This window comes from Opisthorchis viverrini (genome assembly GCF_000715545.1).
Source record: "Opisthorchis viverrini unplaced genomic scaffold opera_v5_28, whole genome shotgun sequence".
In the NCBI taxonomy this organism is placed as follows: Eukaryota; Metazoa; Platyhelminthes; class Trematoda; order Opisthorchiida; family Opisthorchiidae; genus Opisthorchis; species Opisthorchis viverrini.
The window spans coordinates 1867383-1888036 of record NW_008751684.1 but is presented as its reverse complement, the minus strand read 5'-3'; the positions used below and the strand labels follow the sequence as shown (position 1 = coordinate 1888036).

Genomic DNA, 20654 nt, shown 5'->3' with positions numbered 1-20654 from the left:
AGACAGAAAATTCATCCGCATCTGGCAGACTCATCTGGTCTGGGATATGACATACTGAACATAAAGCATGGTGACTACCATCTGTGGCAGGACGCGCCCAGGCAGAAAAAAAGCACATGTGTAGAGAGTGACGCATCCCCAAGGTCACCATCGATTCGACAAGTCCGGGAACTAGGTGAGTTGGTGGCTCGCACCAAACACGGCTTAGCAACATACGACGAGCGTAGTGGGCCTGAGTGTTCACGACCGGAACACCGCCATTGGCTGTACAGAACGAACAAGTGAACGACCATATTTGGCCATTTTTAGTCATCCTATATATTTACACAGACGCTCTGTATGTTTTGGACAAACAATACAACCGTGTCCCGAGTTCTCTGTCTTCTCCCTGTCGCGTAGTCTGGCAGGCTCAATGCAGGCGTAACCAATAGACACCCACGGTAACCAATAGACGGCCACCCACGGTACAACAATCTGATGGTTGGATATGGTCACATGGACCAGAATGTCCGCTGTGAAGAGAAGACAGATTACGTACAGGAACCAGTGCAACCGCAAACACTGTCCCCCGAATGTTGCCCATCTTATGCTAGAAAATCAAACTTTTCACATTTAAGGATACACTATAGGCCAGTAACCAGTGGCTTGGTGTCTATATTGCAATCATTCTGAAGCAGAGTTGAGAGTCACTTTCATCGTCCGTTGTAGATTCAGAAACGTAGTTGGAGACCGTCTAGGTAATTGTATCTTTTTCGCATTCTTAAATTTACAGAAAACACTCAAAAGAGAGCTCAAAAGTAAGTATTTACTCAAATAGTTGTTTAGATGTGCAGATGATTAGTCTTCCTTTCGGTCTCCCCGATGAGCTTCAAACATGGTGAGACCGATCCGTAATTTTAGCTATCCTCCCATGTCACTTAGATCAAACAAAAAATTGTCTCTATGGGGCAGAATCGGCTTTCCAAATGTTGTTTATCCGTATGAGTGTTTGCACATTTATGAGGTAATCCTATGTAAGCTATAAGAACCTATCACCCCCCCCCCAACAACTCCCGCAGTTTTATCGATGGCACAGGTTAAACTTCAGTGAAGCGAAATACCGGCCACTCAGAACCCAGGAACCTACTTTGAAACGACCTTTCTCGTTGTGGAGACCAGGCGCAACTGAAATGCACTGTACGTGCGATTCAAAGCGGACTGGAGTTTCTGTTTGATGTTATCTGAGATATGATGGCCAGTAACTTGTAGACGCATCACTATATGCTTTTTCTCGCCCGTGACGGTCCGAACAGATAGAGGGTTTGGTTTGCTGTGTACAATAATTACGCTACTTTAAACTAGTGAGTAGTGTACATGACATGCCGTAAAAAGCATTTAATTCTACTGGTTAACGTCAGGCTACAAAATACTTCCATGCCGTCTGGCGAGTACACAGCACAGCACAGTAGCCTCTGTTCAGTTTCTCAAGTTACCCGTTGTTGAGACGGTGATCAGGTGTGATAAGTATACTTTTCGGCAAATGGTTGCAACTGAGTATCATATAATTATTCTGCACGCAAGGTGAAGTTGTAGCCATCCCTTCACCACATGCATGACTGTACGGCTCATCGCCAGTCGCCAGATCACGAGATCTGTCTTTTTTATTACACTCACAAATCACGCCACAGAATCGTGACTAACTTGACTACAAAGCTCACAGTCAAGCCCTAGATCCCAAGACTGGCCTTCTTTGCATACACGTACAAATCACGACACACAAAGGTGACTAATCTGACATCGACTGTCTACCGTCCCATAAGCAACAAGTCATGTGCTAACACACGCAAACGCTCCAAAATATGGGAGAGCAGCACAGCAACACAAGATAACTCAACAGAGCTATGCACGTCGCCCAACTCGGAGCAGAGCCGCTTCACTCACGGATAGTCAGGGAATACGTGTGGCTGCTACAACAGCGAAGAAGACACGAAATCTGCATCCGGACTTGCAACAGGATTTATCAACCTATATTTGCAATACGATAAGCCCCCTGTTCGTATATATACCTGTTGTAATAATTTTATTCAACAAGTTGATAATGTTAGTGCTCCCCGTTTTCTCGTTCGTATAACTAGTTTTCGGGTTCCAGTAGAGCATTAACAAAGTAAGGGAAAACAAACACTCCAACAACCTGATATCTGTGAACCAGAATATACAATATGGGAATGAATTTACAGACTTTTTATGCTAACACGTGCAGATGTTCTTCATCTGTGTCCCGAATGAAATCGAAAACCATCCATTGTTTTTAGAGGAGCGTTCATTCTGTAACATGAGGCGCAAAGCACTGCACGCACTACAGGACCTCGTAACTCCGCAACGAACCACGTTTATCTTTTTGTCCCAATGATTTCACCCAAACACCATCTAAGATGCAATGAAGCAACCTAACTTGAATATGGTTATCATATTTATGTGGACGGGTATAAAAATCGGAATGAGCGTCCAACACGAACCAGTAGAAATTAACAAACACGTCTCGAGAGGCATGTTGGAAAAGCCCCAGTCTTTGTTAGTTGCTGCTTCTGACAGGATTTCCGACAATTATCTCATAATCATTATTGGAATACTGTTTCCATTACATGTGATGATTCAAACATCATATCAAAAGGGTTAGGTTTCAATATCACACCGAGTCCTATCAGCGTGGCCGGGTAATTTCGTTAGAACGAATTTACCACTGGCAGGAAGAAGCACACTTTGACTCCAAGGAGTACTCGTCATCAAGAGTCTATGTGTTTGATCTAGCAAATACTGCCGTGAGAAAGTCAATGGGACCCTCGAACGTAATGAGATGCCTCCACTTACGAGTTTAGTACTTCGTTGGAGGTCAGATTTGGGAAGGAAAGTGGCTAACGAGGATTGGTTTCTGCCCATCCTTCTGGTGCAAATGGACTGCGATAAAGGTGAAGTAACGTACTTTTAAGTGAAATCGAAGCATGGTGAGGACCCCAAGTAAGAGATTCCGCATTTAGGAACATACTGGATTTTCTAGGGGTTACTCCGGTAGTCATTTACTTTGGAGAACTCCCCGCCCATGACTCCACAGTTTCCGCAATACGACTTGGTGACATGTTAAGAGTAAACGAATGAAAAGATGTTCTGGAAAATAAGAAATGCAAATATTATGGGCCATCCGTGCACCTTCGTGAGGTAACTCAAGGAACGACCCTATGGTGAAAATTAAGCTTCACGTCTTTGAGGCATGTCTTCATCTGGTGATCCGGGGTGACCAGGCATTGTCGATGCCACGCCTTTTTAGGTCAGGATAAACAAAATAGCCCTGTGACTGGAAATATGCACCAGTATCAATTTGTCCATCTAACCGGGTCACTTTGTCTAGGAGGAAGCGAAAAAGTTAGGCAAACGCCTACTAGTAATCAATCACACTCTGTCCGACATGGTTTAATCCAGAGAATTATTTTGAGGCCCGTTGCTCGGATCAGCCGGAACCATTTTCGGACGTCCCAAGAGTTTAAAGTGATTTACTGACTTGTTTTATACGATAAAATTCGTTTGAAAATTCGACCGTTTTGAGGAAATAAAATATTTTGTAACTGTTATCAAGCTTCTTAGAGGATACAATAAGCGCCACACCCATTAAACCTTGATTTAATACGTTCTTTGGAAAGCCAGCATGAAATTGTTCCGAAAAATCGATGTACACATGTTTCGTTCTGATCGATCAGGTTTCTTTATCAGAGCTTGCGCAGTTCAATATCATCCACTTTTGCGTTCCTATTTCTTAACACCACAATGAAATCTTGGATTCAGTCCTGTTATTGTAGTGTGAAAGCTACAGAATGCTCCTGATGGTGTAAACAGACCCAATTAACCACCAATGACCACCAATAAGATCTTGGAATTCCTTCACGGGTATTGTCAAATTAACAAAGATTTTATTCGAATATTCCCTTAAACCGGGAATCAAAACGATATCACATCGCTAGTCGTAGTAACCTCAGAAACACCACGGTACATCATCCAGTAATTATCGGAATCAAAAACGGTGAGGTCGAATTACAGAGAGCGATTTCCACGCCAGACGCCGAATAGTGTCAGGATGGTCAGATTTCTGAAAATAATTCCATAATACCCGAAACCTACTAAAACCCTCATACACCACCAGAATTGGATTGGGGAAACCGTCAAGCATCCTGACCGGAAAAGCCGGTCGGACGTTCAGGAAGCCACTCAGCAATGGTCAGCAACGACTAGTGTTCAAGCCAACGCCAACCAATCACCAACGCCGATCGAACAGCCTGGATTCAAGGTCAGAGGAACACTTCAAATACTACGTTGCCCTTCGTAATTTTCGAACTCGATTTTTCCATATAAAGTTGCGGTGTTCCTCGCTGTTGAGCTTTTTAAGACAGTAAGTTACTTGAGTGGGGATTACAGTTAATTACAACAGCTACCACAAGAACTACATTAGCATCCACCATGGTAAGCCAAGAGGTCAGTTTGTGTGAGGGTCGAAATAAGCGTCAAAAATTGACCCTGAGGTACAGCCAGCAGCAACGCCTTTGAAACACCGTCTAATACGTAACCCCGAAACCGCTTAGGATGATTCCCGCAACATATAGGGATACCTGCATCATGGAAGAGGTAATGAATACTACTGCTGGATATATTATGCATACTCGAGGCCAGAGGCAATTGTTCGTTATGGAAAGGTAGTTGTAGGGCAGTAACCATAGTGCGAACCTAATATGGTGGCCTGTCGACAAACGGCCATCTTCCCCAGCTATTCTGATGATCAAGTACAGTGGTCCACCGGAATGCTGACTTCATCCCTAAGGAGACCACTTAGTCGCAGCGTCGCGAACGCTATCATAGGACTGATGGGCAAAATGTCAACCGTCATCCCAAGAATTTTACTATCCCCAACAGATACTGTTTTACGGGAAATCGAACGGCATTTAGCAGAGCGATTAACTTGTATTGAGCTATGGGGGGACCGGGATGTTCAAAATCCAAGGTTAATCCTACTAGACACCCACGGAGCGCATTCCTGATACCGCCCAGTGAGCTTGGTAGCTAGAGTGCGTGCGTAAACAGGTAGTCCCCGAGCTCGAGTAGATAAAGGGATGTATAAAGCACCATCATCTAAGCGGCAGTTGTTCCGTTTTTCGGGTCGATGGCGTCCATTGAAAACCCAGTTGTTGCAAATTGCCCAGCTGAACAAATTAGGCCTTTAGACGAGCGCTCCATCAAAATTGGGGTGTTCCTTGACCTCAAAGGCGAGATGAACTTAGTCCGATTCAACCGAGAGGAAGTCAAGGAACAGTATACTACCTACGTGAAGCTTTATAAGTTTATTAAAGACAAATCTCGCTCGGTTATCCGACCCAAACTAACGACTCTGCCCGGACAAACTGAAAGTCAATTTCAAAAATATCAAAATACTGACGACTCCGACCGGTTTCAGACAAACTGGAATCCAACTGTGCACTTGATCGGCATACATAACTAAGGGGTACAAGATAATTTTCCTATTGTTGGGCTTCGTCTTGCCACTGCCGTGGCAGGATCCTTGTTTCACAAAGCACAGCACAAATCGCACGGACGTAACCTACATGACTCAACACGAGACCTGTGAACTTCTACACGCCTATTACAGTCTGTAGAATTTAATCCCTTCCGTAGCAAATTATATGATCGAGCTGCAGTCGCCTGATGATATGAGAGGAATTTGAAGCTGCATAGAATATGCTCTAAATTGGGGGTTGGAGAGTAAGGCGGTGATGAATCATATAATAATCTTTCAGATGTAGCACTATTTCGGTGCATCGCTGCAGTGCCACCCGAAGGAAAACAGAGGCCTGAGTTAGCGTAGACAGAAGCAGTCGATGTGCAGAGGTCGGGTTGGAAAACCACGGGCCTTCCAGTCAGCAAGTTCACCACTTAGCCATCGAGCTCCGCTACGACTGGCCCGTCGGTGATTTAGGATACCTAGCAGAACTAAAATCCAAACGTATCACCCGTCATCTGCAGGCAATCAACTTTGATATCAGTACCGAAAACGACTCGCAAACAACTGTTCCACCGAAAGACTACGCAAGCATGTTCAGACAGGCACTTCTTAGGTGGACAAGTGCTAGCCTAACCGGGCATAGACACCTGGAGGTGAACGAACAGGCGCCAGCCTCATATTGTTATCTAAAGGTTCACATGATAGAAACCCAGAGCTCATGTGTTTAGAACAGATGCTCACATCTGGGAGGCATGAAATAAACTACAGGAAGTGAACGGTAGTTGGGTTAAAGATGTCTGCGACTTCCCACTGAAAACTCAGTATTGTTAGCTAGGAATCATGTGTTGGCGAGACCAAACAGCTGCAGCTTGCGTCATCGATGTAGGGATTCAACTGGTCTATGCACCTGCTCATCGTTCTGAGGAGGCACAGTTCAAGACCACCTAGGAGAAAAGAATCTTTCAGGTGTCTTCATTTGGTCTGAATGGATCAAAATAAGGAATTATGCCGATTCTGACAGGCTCAATAGTACTGGATTCACTACGAATCTTACAGGGCCAACATGGACACAAAGCCCATAGTAACGGGCTACGTCTAAGGGTGGGAAATTCAAATATTTCAACTGTAATTGGCATGATGAAAATTGACGCAGAACAGACACAATAATTGCGTGGAAAGAAACTGATTCACAGCAGTAGGCAAAAAAATACTGGACTTCAGAGAAAAGTGTACACACCATCGGCACGTAAGAAAACTGTAATTGGCATGATGAAAATTGACGCAGAACAGACACAATAATTGCGTGGAAAGAAACTGATTCACAGCAGTAGGCAAAAAAATACTGGACTTCAGAGAAAAGTGTACACACCATCGGTCACGTAAGAAGATCGGGAAACACGATCAATACAGCAACAAAACACCCACCACAGAGATACTGACTCATGATGATAAGAATGATAAGGCGACAACATAATATACACAAACGGCGGAACGGTTGCACTCGGATTTGTTCTCGTGTGAAGTGATATGGTTGCAAGCAGCAAACAAAAATAACGAAAAAATTAAGCAAAACATCAGAAGCCGGAAAAAAAGAAATGTCCTCATTTATGGAAAACAGCAGAAACGAGGTGATTGCTCGGAGATGCGTGACTAGGGTTTCGGGGAGATGCCAGCATGTAAACGCAACATTGAATGCTCACATCGGTGGAGAGGGCGAAGTTAGTGATTGTCTGGCAAAATAAACACGAGGTCAAAAGATAAAAAGAGTAGCCGAGGGAGACAGCAACATATGGGCGGGGCGTCAACTGAATCGAGTTAGACACTAGGTACTGCGCGGCAGACACGGCACAACCGGTTGTGTTGGAAGGGGCATCAGAATGTGCAGTATCTTATGCGGATCAAACGTTCGCCATCGGACAGGCGGCATCACCCAGAGAGTTTCGATCGAATTCAGTTCCATATTCTCAGAAAGCTGTCCCACGATCCTGTGCAAACTGCCATTCCGTCTTCGGTCACTCCGAGACACGAAACACGGTTGTCATGACCAGCAAGCACCCCTGCAAACAATACATTAGGCTGTTAAACCGAAACAAAGTTGGATTCTGGAGACTGCATTACTTTTTGGTTTATTTTCGTGCATAGATATGAAATTACTAATAAAGTCAGTGGACATGTATTTACTCGGCCCCCAATTACGGCCGTTGACGTTTGCTTGCTTCATTCATTCAGTCAGTTTGTCATCCATAAGTCGCGTACCAAGTAAATTTGGTCCATGCGGCTACAGCTCCGTTCACTGGAGACAGTGAGTGACAGGAATTGGTGAATGGTTGGAAGAGTCCAATACCGGTAGGGCTACTGGCGCACCAAACGTCCTAAACATTAGCGAGTCAAACACCAAAGCATGACAGACATCAGTTACGTGATAAATATTTCAGAAGATTCAACAATTCAGGGGTTAGGGGGCTTTTTGTGAAATCCGTTACAAAACCTATTTCAAAAGTACTACAACTGTCACACAATCAACAGATTAAGATTTATCGACCAAAGCCCTGGTTTACGCAGACTATGCAAACGATAGCATATGGAGACTGAAGATCGCAGAAAATTCACATTGCTGAGAACTAAATTTGTTTTACAGACTGGAATAAAAATACATCCAGATCACGGGGCCGGAGGTGAACTCAAATTGAAGGTGTGCCTGATACGAAGTTCAGTCTGCGCAATACGATGCAATAAGCGCCTGATTGCTACAAGGTATTAGTGGCCGTAGTTGGTCTAAAATCCAGTAACATTAATCATGAACTAGAAAATAACGATGTTTCAAAGTGCGATTGAAGCTAATCTAGGTTCGACGAACAGTAATGATACATCAACTAGACCGGAATAAATCCAAGACATCCTACTAAAAATAGCATCCAGGCATCTAAGCGGCACCTGAGAAATTGACACTCGAAACAAAACTTATGAATTATGAGATTTTGTGGGAGACTGTGCTACGAAATCTAAACGGTAGTTTGTGCTCTATCTCCAGCAAAGATCGTTCCGTCTAAGCAATTTTCTGTTTGTTTCCAGAAAATCAATAAGGTATAAAGTATGAAAAAGGTGGGCTCACACAACCGCGGGGAGACTTACCAGCGCGTTCTTGCTTCAAAGTGTCCCACACATTGCAGTTGAAGTCATCATAACCACCCAAAAGTAGACGGCCACTTTTGCTGAATGCCACACTTGTGATACCACAGATGATGCTTTCATGACTATACATGCCAATCTCTTGATCCGATCGAATATCGAATAACCGACAAGTAGCGTCATCACTTCCGGTGCCAAAAGACAATCCGTTCGGGAAGTAAGAAACGGCATTGATATCGGACTCGTGTCCAGGAAATGTTTGTTTACACTGTCCATCTCGCAAGTCCCAAAGCTAAAGTGCGCGGATGAATAATAGATCCACGGTCAGAAATCAACACCAAGCATCCTGAGCAACCACTACAACCACACAGCAAAACCCTCTTGCGGAAATGCGATTCCTACGCCCACAAGAGATACGATTTTCGGTTTTCGCAAACACGTAAAAAAGTCCCAAAGCTAAAGTGCGCGGATGAATAATAGATCCACGGTCAGAAATCAACACCAAGCATCCTGAGCAACCACTACAACCACACAGCAAAACCCTCTTGCGGAAATGCGATTCCTACGCCCACAAGAGATACGATTTTCGGTTTTCGCAAACCACGTAAAAAAACATCAAACTACTCACTCATGTCACCCTTTCAGCGAATACTGCTACCGGGTCTGCGGGAAGCGTGAAGTCGGTTTACAACTAAATTACCCAAGTTCGGAAAGAAGTAAATTACTAAACAGGAGTGAAATTGCATACTGAGCGGCCCGATTCTCAATTCGCACACTAAAATCCGCGTCATGCCGAGTTCGGGCAAACGATAATTTGGAAGCCGGTTTGCTACTAATAAAACATTCAGTGGATAATCAGACACAGATATACCCAAGGTATTCAAACTCTGAATAAGAATATGTCATATTTGCTTAGAACGAGGATCCCAAAAACAAGCGAATTCATTCGCGTGAGGACATGTCGAAAGAGTGGAGTGAAATTTGAATATGACCATAGCTAGTCACTGATATGTATGACATTCGTCTGAGCTTTATATTTACGTTGGGAGGAGGGTTACTTTTTCACGAACGGTAACAGAACCGTGCAACTGGCAAGCGATTTCATGAAAGTCCACGGTGGGGACACCTAGTGTTATTAAAAAACAAATATACACAAAATACCAATAAATCTGGACTTAAGATTAGAATGAAAAATGTATCAGATCCTGTGGTTGCAGAGTACTATTCACTGGTTACGTCACCTGGTGTCAAGTTCAGCGTTGAAAGAGTGACCCACTACCTGATGTGATCGTGAAAAGGGAGGTAAGCTTTATATTGTTGTTCCAAAAACAAGCCCTTCTGAGTCATTACCACCATTTGTATCACGACCGATATAGTGTGCAGCGCACAACGTGCCACGCACTAATACGTACCATTGATTCGATCGTCACTATTGCGTCCACAAGTATACACCTCCAAGTTTGGTGAACATCTCTGACATTATTACCTACGTCAGTTAACCTTATCAGACAGTTAAACACGCCAAGAAAAACAGGCCAACCCAAAAGGATAGGGATGAATTTCGCCAGCTAGCCATAGAAACGAAGTCTTGATCATTCCAAGAGGTCATTAGTAGCAACTAGATTTAGCAACAGAATGTTTTATCACTGCTGGACAAATGAACTCCGAGTACATACTATTTCATACGTAAATATAATGTACGGTATATGATGCAGCATACAGCATACATGAGTATATTTAGCATTTGCTAGTATATTACAACCCATGATAAATTTCCAACTTCAGTTAGGCTTCTACAGCCTTGCCTTAGGCCGCCTTTCTTTTTTAGGACTGACCCCCAAACAAGAAGCAGACCAAAATAAAGATTACTGGTGCTCTTTACATGGATTAAGGAAAATAGTAAACACGTTTAGAACTCCGATGATATGGCGCGGCAGAATGAATTTTCCCTTGATTTTAACCACAAAGAATCTGTAAAGGTTCAGCAAAGTCTAAGCATATTCATACGTCCATAATGTAGGTAACACATCTATTTGGAGAGAGACAAAACCACCTCAGAAATACGTAGACTAAATCCATCATTTAGTCACGTACCAACAAGCACATGGATCTTGCATTCCCCCGTGAATAATCCCTTCAGAATTAAATTGATGATATACTGCGGGTAGAAAGTTGGATTTCCAGTCATTTAACAATCTAGCTAGAGATTTCACTGTCTTCCCATATAAGTACGTCGTAAAAAATACAATGTAGGGAACGGAATCGATTCGATTACTACGATGGTCCGAAAACTTTAACCACTTAGCAATTTTTCGGCACTTTTTTAAATTAAAGTTACTAGCGGCAACGTAGTACATGCGAAGATTGTGGACAAAAACGGGCATCACTAGAGAATACTCGGTCACTACGCTGTAAACAACCGGTGAAGCAGGGTCCGCATTCTAGGCATCTATCACCTTTGATCAGAGCCATATAACATATCATTCTATTAAGCAGTAAACCGACTGGGTTCAAATAGTTTGACAATATTCATCAGGATGTAGCACCGCGTTAAATGGTCAAAGAATGATTTGCACTGACGAGTGATGCAAGAACTGTCAATCCTAATACCGGGACCAGTAGAGAAAGTAAGGTCAGCGGGATGGAATAGGAGAAAATAAACATGGGTAGGCGTAACATTTAAGCGGGAAAAATCAAACATACACGACAAACAGCCCTGAGATATAAGTGTGGTACTACTATTCGGTAGTTAGGAGAATTGAAGCTTCTAGGCGAGCATAGCGTTTGACAGCGCTAGGGCAATAGAATAAACGAAGAACGAAAAAATGTAAGAAGACCTTATCGAAAACTGAAACATCTCAAAGAAGGCCTATCTTTCACGATATCCCAAATCATCATAAGCGATTTTGGAAGAAATATAGCTTCTGTCAGGAGATAGGCTACAAGAGCGGGAATATTTTAAAAGGTTTCTTCGGTACTGGTGATTTCAGCCATCACGGGTGCTTTTCCAATTTGCAGTGCGAGGCATGGCTTGATTGTGTGGGTAAAAACTCACGAGACGACATTGTGACAATAAGTTATTCAGCAAAAGAAGAGGCTTCCGGCTAGTTCCACGGAGACTGGATACAAAGCAATTAATGGTAAATTCATAGACATAAATCCCCCCTCAGAAAACAGAGATTGGCAGTCGCATGATTACACATGTAGATGGTGTATAGTTCGCAACACATGAGGCCAAACACAAGTAGTGACGTATGATGCTATTTGTAACCCTATTTGTGGTCTGGTGGCTAGTGGGAAACTTCGCCACATGTAGGACAACATGGGACTTGAAAAACTGAATGGATGGGGCACGACCTTAGATTCAACCAGAAAAATGTGCCACATGAGTCTTACAGTCAAACCTTGTGCGCCGAGTTAAATCTCCCTGTTTAACAAAGCAAAAGCGATCCGAGTAGCTATGCGAAGAATGACGGTGGCCTAATTTCAACCCTAAATGAACGGGTTGTGAGGTGCGCGAACCAAACTATCACACGCAGTTTTTCCCCACATACATTCAGCAACTTCAACAAACTTTACTGTAGCTTTTCCGAAAAAAGACCACCTACGGGGAATGAATAGACCTCCCTTCTTGGGGACAGTTTTTGTCTTGTAAGTGAAATCGGTCTATGCCGGAGAGCAGAGAAGTACTGTGTAGCCGTTTCATCATGATTGAGGATCACCGGCAGTGGACAGCTCACAAATTTCCAGAGGCATTAAGACCCGCGACCCTACCAACGATAAAGTATGGGTAGTTCAGAAAGCGGAACGATTCACAAGACAAGTAAACCTTCCTCCGAGAAGTCCACATTCAAAGAGACGGTCAACACGTGATAACGCGATATGAACTGTGATTGAAGAATGAGTGACTCCAGACACGTCTAAGAGCAAGTAATTAATAATAATCACCAGCATCATCAGAGACAGCAACATCAGTGTTGACATTGGTGCCTTACGGCCATGAGTTCTATCTAATTATATTTAGTCCTAGAGTAAAAAGGAGAGAAAAAGAATGGGTGAGTGAGGGGACCTGGAGCTGGCCTATGTCAAGCATACAGAGGTGCCTACAGCTCCAAGAGCTCAATCAGACAGCACATACGCCAATGACATCGACTAGCTGCCATTCCTTGTAATGTTCCAAGCCAAGCCCTTTTTTAAAATGACCACTACTGTCGATTCACCACAGGTGTCGGGAATGGTCTCTTTCTTCCAGAGAGATCCGAATAGGCTAAACAGACACTGGCTGAGAAACCTGACATGCTTGAAGAGGGCGGTTGGAAGGTCGTCAGGATCAGCAGCATGATGCCGCTTGAGTAGAGATATACACTCGAACACTTTTGAGGTTGAAGGCGGCTCCGTATTCACAGCCCAACTTTTTGCTGAAGGCCAGGATTCCAGATGGAGAGTAGCAGGTGACCAACTGAATTGCTGTTCGAACCACTATGCCCAGCGGCCCAAACGTCCTGATTTGCTGGATTTAAGGGAGCCATTTCGGTCTCCGATTGTTTCGCTGACAAGAGGTTGCCAGCGACCAATCGAAAGAATCACGCGGAACAGCTTGCGAACGTTTCTAACATTTTTTGCACCTTCAATTTCTTCGGTCTTTCGGGATCACTGGGTTTCGCAGTGGGTACGGACACTCAGTTCCACCTGGAGTCGCATAATGCGCTGAGTGGAGTTTTGGTTGCAGTCAGAGAAAACTGTCCCGAGGCCTCCAGCAAAGGCACAGTCCTATCAGAGATCAAATGTCCGGATGCGATTGGCTTGGTTGTACCACAAACAAAATTCCCGGCTCTGAGTAGCGCTTTGGGTATTCTTCCCCAGTGGTCGTTCATATTCGACATCGGACCGTCCGACAGGCGTTTGAGGAGCCGGTTGATATTTTCGTTTGATTTCTGGGTCCACAAGTTTCACGATGGCCAAGCGAGGTGTGCGCGCTTTGCGTAAAGCTGGAAAGGTGCAATCAAAAGAACCAGCGTGCAAGTACATGGTCGGAGTCCACGCTGGTAGTTCAGAAGGAGAGGTAGGCAGTGATGGACTCTCGCCGCCGATAACTGACGACGATGTGGTTAATTTGGATTCGGGGCACCATGTTATCAAGCGACTGCTGGTGCCCCGGAAATTGGCACTGCAAAGGGACAGTCCGCGATCGGCACACATCTGAAGTAAGCGATTTCTGTTGTCCGTGGGCCTCGTGCCCAGTCCAAGATGGTCACTCAATCAGGCCTCAGCAGCGGTTTGTCCACTTACATGGGCACCAGCAACCACAGCAAAATCCGAGGTTTTAGCCTGCTGGAGCGTCATGGAGACCGTTTTTGGCAGATTCAGCTACAGTCAGTTAAGGCGTAATCAGACACAATAAACAGGGTGCGATGGACCTCACTTCATCTAGATTCTTTCACAGACTTTGTCAGACGAGCCGCGCAGATGCGACCATCAACGCATATTTGATGAAGCAAAAACCGCTCGGTCGCTTAATTCAATGCTGCCCCAGTATATCCAGCGGCAGAGGTCTCTGAATCACCAGACGCGCTGTCGGGACCTAGAATAGAGCGGCAGCAGTATTTCAGCCTTGTCTCCTTGTTTCCGACTGACTGTATCTATCAATGCATAGGGAATCTGGCGTAGGAGCAAGAGCCACCTGTTGACCTGCTTGCTTCAGTATGAGAACATTAAAGGCGGCTAAGTAGACAGGCTGTCGAGGTTTGAAAACAGACTTCGAAGTGCTTACTTACAGGTTGTTACTGAACCCGGACGTAAGGAAGCTGCAGCTGAGTGCGATGCAGGGCGAGTAAAACGGCCAATCCTAGTGCTGAGACGAGCGGAGACAGTATTCGGATTTGGGTGGGCCAGGGTAGAAGAGGGAAAATGTGGGTGTAAAAAGAAAGGTGTCAGCAGTAGCCTGTTTTCGCCTACCGGTCCTACTGTATCAAGTACGACCAGGCTAGAGTCAGCACGCGACGGCCGATGCGGCATGGAAATTGTTAGCTGTAAATGTCACGGTTGTACGCTAGCTGGGATACTGTCAGGAAGATCACTCCTCGATAGGACGATTAGGGTTTTAAAGAAAAGCCTTTGGCTCAAAATTCCAATCGCAAGGCAGCGGTGTTGGGCCGGAATTGGAAGTACATTACCATGTTTACGGAGCACATCGCTACACTTGTTCCAACCCCCAACATGAAGGACCAGAAGAGTTCGTCAGACCTGTAACCATCGATCAACCTGGCATGAGATACACCGTGGGTGTCACGCGAACACCACCCAGTATGGCTCAATGGGTCACCGAGGTACATAAACCGCAAATTCATCACGCTGCTAGAAAGTAAGAATTAACGGAACAGCCTTCTGGTCAATCACCAGAGCTTCTCACTGACCACAGGTGGAGACGAACTAACGCCGCAACTATCTCATCGGCAAAGCTCATTAGTCTTAATTGGTACTGCAGTTAAAAAAACACTACACAAAAAGATCGACCGACGCCAAGTGTTGCAGAATTAAACATAATGGGTCAATAAAAATAGGAAATATCTGGAAATCCCGTGAGGCAGGCGAACAGTGGTAAACAAACCAGTTTTTATCTGAACAAAAACTAATGGTCCGCAGTAGTACGTGGAAAGTTCCCGGGAGTGAGCCTATGGTCTCCATTGATTTCCAGAAACAACGCGACGCCCACTTCCCACGACAAAGCTGCCTTCGACGAGGAACGAGTAATACTTATATCGAAAGACTCTTTTCAGTCCTAAACCCCGAATTCGCTGCATTGTTACTGGATTATAAACGCCCGATTATCAGTAGACCAAAGTTGATCTTCACACAATAACAATAGGATGAAATGAAGATTGTAATTTACAAAATCACCAGAGTGATAAGGGTGCGTTCAACCCGCACAAACCACATGTTCCAAAAAAGAACGCTGGTCACTAATTACTTTGCACCTGCTGCCGCGTCCCTGTGCGGTGGATTTTTTTTCGGGTCGCTCATCTATTCGTTTTGTGTTTGCTTGGGACTTTTTGTGAAGCATACTGGAGTTTGCATGGTTGATATGCTCCTTCACAATGGTTGATCTCTTGGCTAGAGAGCTGCAGTTATCTGCGTGTAATATCATGTTCGTCGTATACATGTAGCCTGTGTGTTAGGTTGCAGAATGCTTTAACAAAAAATGAAGGATCATTTCTGCTCAGCATTCGAAGTCCATTACAACCTCACAGGACAACGATAGAATCATAAAAAGGTGACCGTGAAAGGCATGATGGAACATACATATATATATATATGAATTGGGTTCCGTCAGCAAATTATTCATTCACCAAACAATATCAGGGTAGCGTCGAACAAGTTGGAGATCAACTTCCGGTACATAGGTGTGTGTCTTCGACTACCTGAATAGAATTCAGTAGAATTCAAACTGAGAAAGTATACAAATGCATCCCTACGCTACATGGGGACGTTACCACGGTCATCCTCTAGCAATCACTCAGTTTCCCATTGGTGAAAGCAACAGATCTGGGACGAGCTCGCTGGAATGTCCACACTAACAATGTCACAAGATTGGGACCAGTTTTATTCTGATTTGAGCAGCGGCTCCTACAAATTATTTGCCGTTGAAGCGTCCACTAAAACCGCCCTCAGAACATCCAAAAGCCTCGGTTGACCTGTCCTGTAAATGAATTTGTGAATGAGCTTCTGTAGATCAACAATCCTTGGACAAGTTTGAAGCAATCATCATCATAATTTTTGTTTCGACATGACCCCTACTCAGCCGACAAATCTGAATCAGTTCCTTAACTTCAAGGTGTCACTTATGTTTCGATACCGTTCCTTGTTTCGTCCGAACTACTTCGGCGAGGGAGTAGACAGTACGTCAGTTTCGACAAACCGCCAAAAGTCAGAAGAATATTCACAATGTACTGAAGGGCTGAAACTATGGGAACTGGGATGGACCATGGAAGGTATTGCCATTATCAAACTGATGTCATCAACTGGACAATACCCTTGTCTTTGAACTCGAGAAAATGATCGAATGGCAGCACGGTGGTTTAATTTTGGACAGACCTCTGGAGAATCAAAATGCAGTGATTCAGGTGCGAGGCAAGGCAAACACTGCCCAAACAGGTCACTGTTTCGGCGTGGTATGAATCAGCAAGCTCAGTGAACAGTAGGGGTCAGTGGAAACATACCAGTTCGACTTACAAGGTATGTAACTCTACCAAATTTGTCTGACTTCAACATCTTTGCTCCTACAGTCAGTTCTAACAATCGTCTTATATCCACTAGAAAGCAGATACTGCCGGACGAAGTGGATATAATAAAATATATAATCGTAGCGACCTTTCGGTGGCTAGCTGCCATGCCACCCGAAGGAAGCACGAGGGCTGGGATACTGTCAGGCTGCCCAAGCCTAGACAGGGGAAGTCGAGAGGCAGAGGTCGGGTTCGAACCACGAACCTTCCGGTCAGTAAATTCGCGCTCTAACCACTTGAGCTATCTCGCCCCCGTAGAAGAGGATACCTCTACACCACGCACAGTTCTAATTTTACTTACCTAGACAACGATCACGCCACAAGAAAGCTTGGGTAAAACAATTAAAAACAAAGGAGTCTGTTTTTTGTCAAAATGGTCATTAGTACACCGTTTAACAAGAGGAAATTCCACCTCAGCTGAACCATTTTTGACTCAGAGAGAAAGTGCCTAATTCGGTACTACAAACTCAGTGGACAAGATGATTTAGTAACAGGATGGGTAACTGATTCGTCCTGAGTACCGAAGAGGTGAATGGCTAATCCACATGGCACCACATAACCGCGCTTTGCGTGAGTTTGAAGTGGTAAACACTACGACCACTGCGAATACGAAACAACGTCATCTCATCCGAAACTACAAGAACCACCGCGACCCGTGCAGTTTGCGCGAAACGAACAGCAATGAGCAGAATCAAAAGTTATTTTCAGAAGGCAATATAAACACCCTGAGGAGAACCATATTATCCTACTCACGACAAGCTTTTAAGGGAAGTGGCGCCGGCGTTTTTCGAAAATCGGAGTATGGTGACTGCTGGTCCGAAATAAAGCTCCCAACGCTCCCAACATTCATACGAATAAACTAGGTTCGTGTGTAGAGAATAGACATGGTATACATACCAAGAAGTGTGACCGTTATCTATTCATGCAATACTACCGGCAGTTTTCGATCAGAAAATTTTCAAGGAAGATTTTCTTACCAAGATTCTGTCTACTGGTCTTACACCTGACTATGGACACCAAAATTCAGGAGTGGGCCACCTTAGGCCTTAGGCTTAAAACCATTCTTCAAATGTTGCGGTTTCATAACTCCCGGAAATGTTGGTCCGCACATAGTAGTATATCAGAATGCACGGTAGCTCGAGAAACGGCTGAATGCGACAGGGAAATCATTACATCCGTACATATGGAGCAATCACAGGAGCAATCACGAGGTCACACAGGTCATCGTGACCAGGCGAGAAGCGCCGATCAAAAAAGGCTCGATTTTGACTGGACCACATTCCGACCGATTAGGATACGCTTGAGTTCGGTCCGAAGCCGGCTCGCCTCATATTTGTGCAGTTGATGTAACGCTCGGTTACTCCGAGCGGCCCGACTAGAAGACTGAGCATTCCTTTTAGCAAACAGAGTGTACGCAACCATTTCCTTAACACAAGCTTACTTCGATGTTCAGTTCTACCGAATACACTTTATTCCAACTGTTTGCCAAGCATGCAGTGTTCAGACGAATGGACTCGGTCACACGTGTTGCCTAGGCTCTATTAGGTATGGAGGTTTTGGGTGCTTTCTAGCAGTGTATTGTATGGCAAATTATCGATTGAAAAAGTAGCTATTAACGATGAAAAATGTGGGGAACTGTATGTTAGCAGCAACTGCATTGTTCTGATATAAGTTGGGAGGTGAATATAACGGAATCTCATCAAACATAACTCGTTGGGAGCAGGAGAAAGCTCGGTGTAAACGGAAGACAATTGAACCATATCTATTTCTGTTACAACAGTAACGATGTATCTGGTGGTAACTATACACAATAGAAATCTTTTAACAGAGTCTGAAAGGTGGAATAAGAAATCTTGACGCAACCCATTACATTTTATTCCACTATCTACTGGGAACAAGAAGCAAATCACTATCACCATAATCTTTTACGGATATCCAGCATTCCAGAAATACCAGCTGTTCCATCCTACATATAAAACCCGGGTAATTTCAGTTCTTGCATCCTCATCGGTAGTATGACAGCTATGCAAGGCACAAAAACCATATGAAGACGGTGTTTTTCGTGGACACTAAAGGCAGGAGAATTAGAATGCATCACCTTTCTAAAAGGGGTATCTAGGTGAACAGACATTGTACTGGACGAGAAAATGAGTTTCTCAATCGGTCAGTGAAAATGTTTAATGGTGAATAACTGTGAAGATTTCGGCTCCATGCATGTGACCAGTGCAATGAAATTGACTTGGTTGCCATACTATGAGTTGGAGTAGAGGTTAGTTGTTAGACTCTCCATTTAACTGTCGAACATATCTGGCGTGGTATACAGCTAGGTGATATGGAAAACACCTACCTAATACCCTGGTCTTAGACCTGCGCCACATATTTTCCCGGAAGATACCTTGGAAGCACTTCCTTATACCGGAAGCCTCCTCTTTGTTCTGACAACAGACATTTTTCAGTGAGCCTGTGAAGTGTCCGCTGAGAGCGGGAAGTGGTTGTAGCAGGGACATTTCCCCACATGCCGTAATCCTCCCCCCACCAGAAACGGTTACAATAGGCAAAAGGTCTATTCGAGAGGTATCTCCAAGGGATGAGTGACACTCGCCGTCGTGATGGCACATCCTTAGCCTCATCATCAGACACAGCAATATCAGTGTTGACACTGATGCTCCCCTGCCGTAAAAGCATGAAGTTTATTTAATCGTATTTAGAGCTTTAGGGTGAAAAAAAGAAAAGATTGGATGGAGCCCGGTGCTAGTCCACCGCAAGTACTCTGCGATATCCACACAATTAGACAGTCTGGCGTTCTGTCATGGGTTATGCGTCTTTACTTTCGGTGAAACAAACGGTAAATGGTTTAACTATTAACCGAATCGCATAAGATATGCTACATCACTCGGGAAGACACATAGGTGGACATCCAAAACAGACCACTGCGGGATATTCATCAAAAAGGGGAAACGGATTTCCGTATAAATTAGACACTCAGCTCACTGCGGTTTTCAAAAACTTACATCTAAAGTAGCAGTTTCTACGACGCTCTAGACATTCTCTTACAACGGACTAGAAGCTCAGACATCGTTGTTGGTGACAAACGCTCAGGCAAGCAGGCTTAGCGCTGCTGAGGCACAATTCAGTGGTTGGCTGGACATGAGACGCACGGACAACACAGAACGCCTGCTTCAGACTCGTGCCGATCACAGACTGCTCCTATGCGGCAACAATTTCCGGAGGAGCTGTGATCGTTTAATTAAGTGATGCACACCAACGAAACAGCGCCGAATCCAACAGGCCGCATTACCACCAATTACCGGTGGTGAGCGTCGATGACTGCAAGCCGCCACTTCTAGAACACCTGCGAGGACCCCGACCATGCACTTATCGCCTGCTGTTTTCCTAATCTACGTAAAAGGCGTACATCATGTCTGGCCACCGGGAAACTCCCCAAAAAAAACTCACAACAGGTGCTTCCGAAACCTATCGGATTGTCCGGTGACGCACGATTGTTGGAGATAGACGTCTGAAGCGCTACTGAATACCGGGACTCATGTCTGTAGTATAACGCAAACAAGTTCATCCAAGCACCAAACCACCGAAACGACCATAGCATCGCTGGTCTATCAGGTGATAATGCAACTGTACAAAAGATCCACAATCTTAGTGTTCCTTGACTTCAGAGGTCATCATCATCAACGACAGCATGACATCAGTGCTCAACACCGATACTTCACTGC

General features: G+C 44.5%; 1 protein-coding gene across 1 annotated transcript in view; it reads right to left on the bottom strand.

The window, feature by feature from the left end:
* Positions 1-6522: 6522 nt before the first annotated feature.
* Positions 6523-20654, bottom strand: part of T265_02349 (hypothetical protein) — a gene marked incomplete at both ends in the record, with an annotated part of 21094 nt that continues 6962 nt past the window's right edge. Inside the window, 2 exons of the mRNA XM_009166563.1 lie at positions 6523-7572; positions 8648-8936. Of these exons, the coding sequence (XP_009164827.1) occupies positions 7466-7572; positions 8648-8936 (396 nt within the window). The remainder of the gene's footprint in view (positions 7573-8647; positions 8937-20654) is intronic.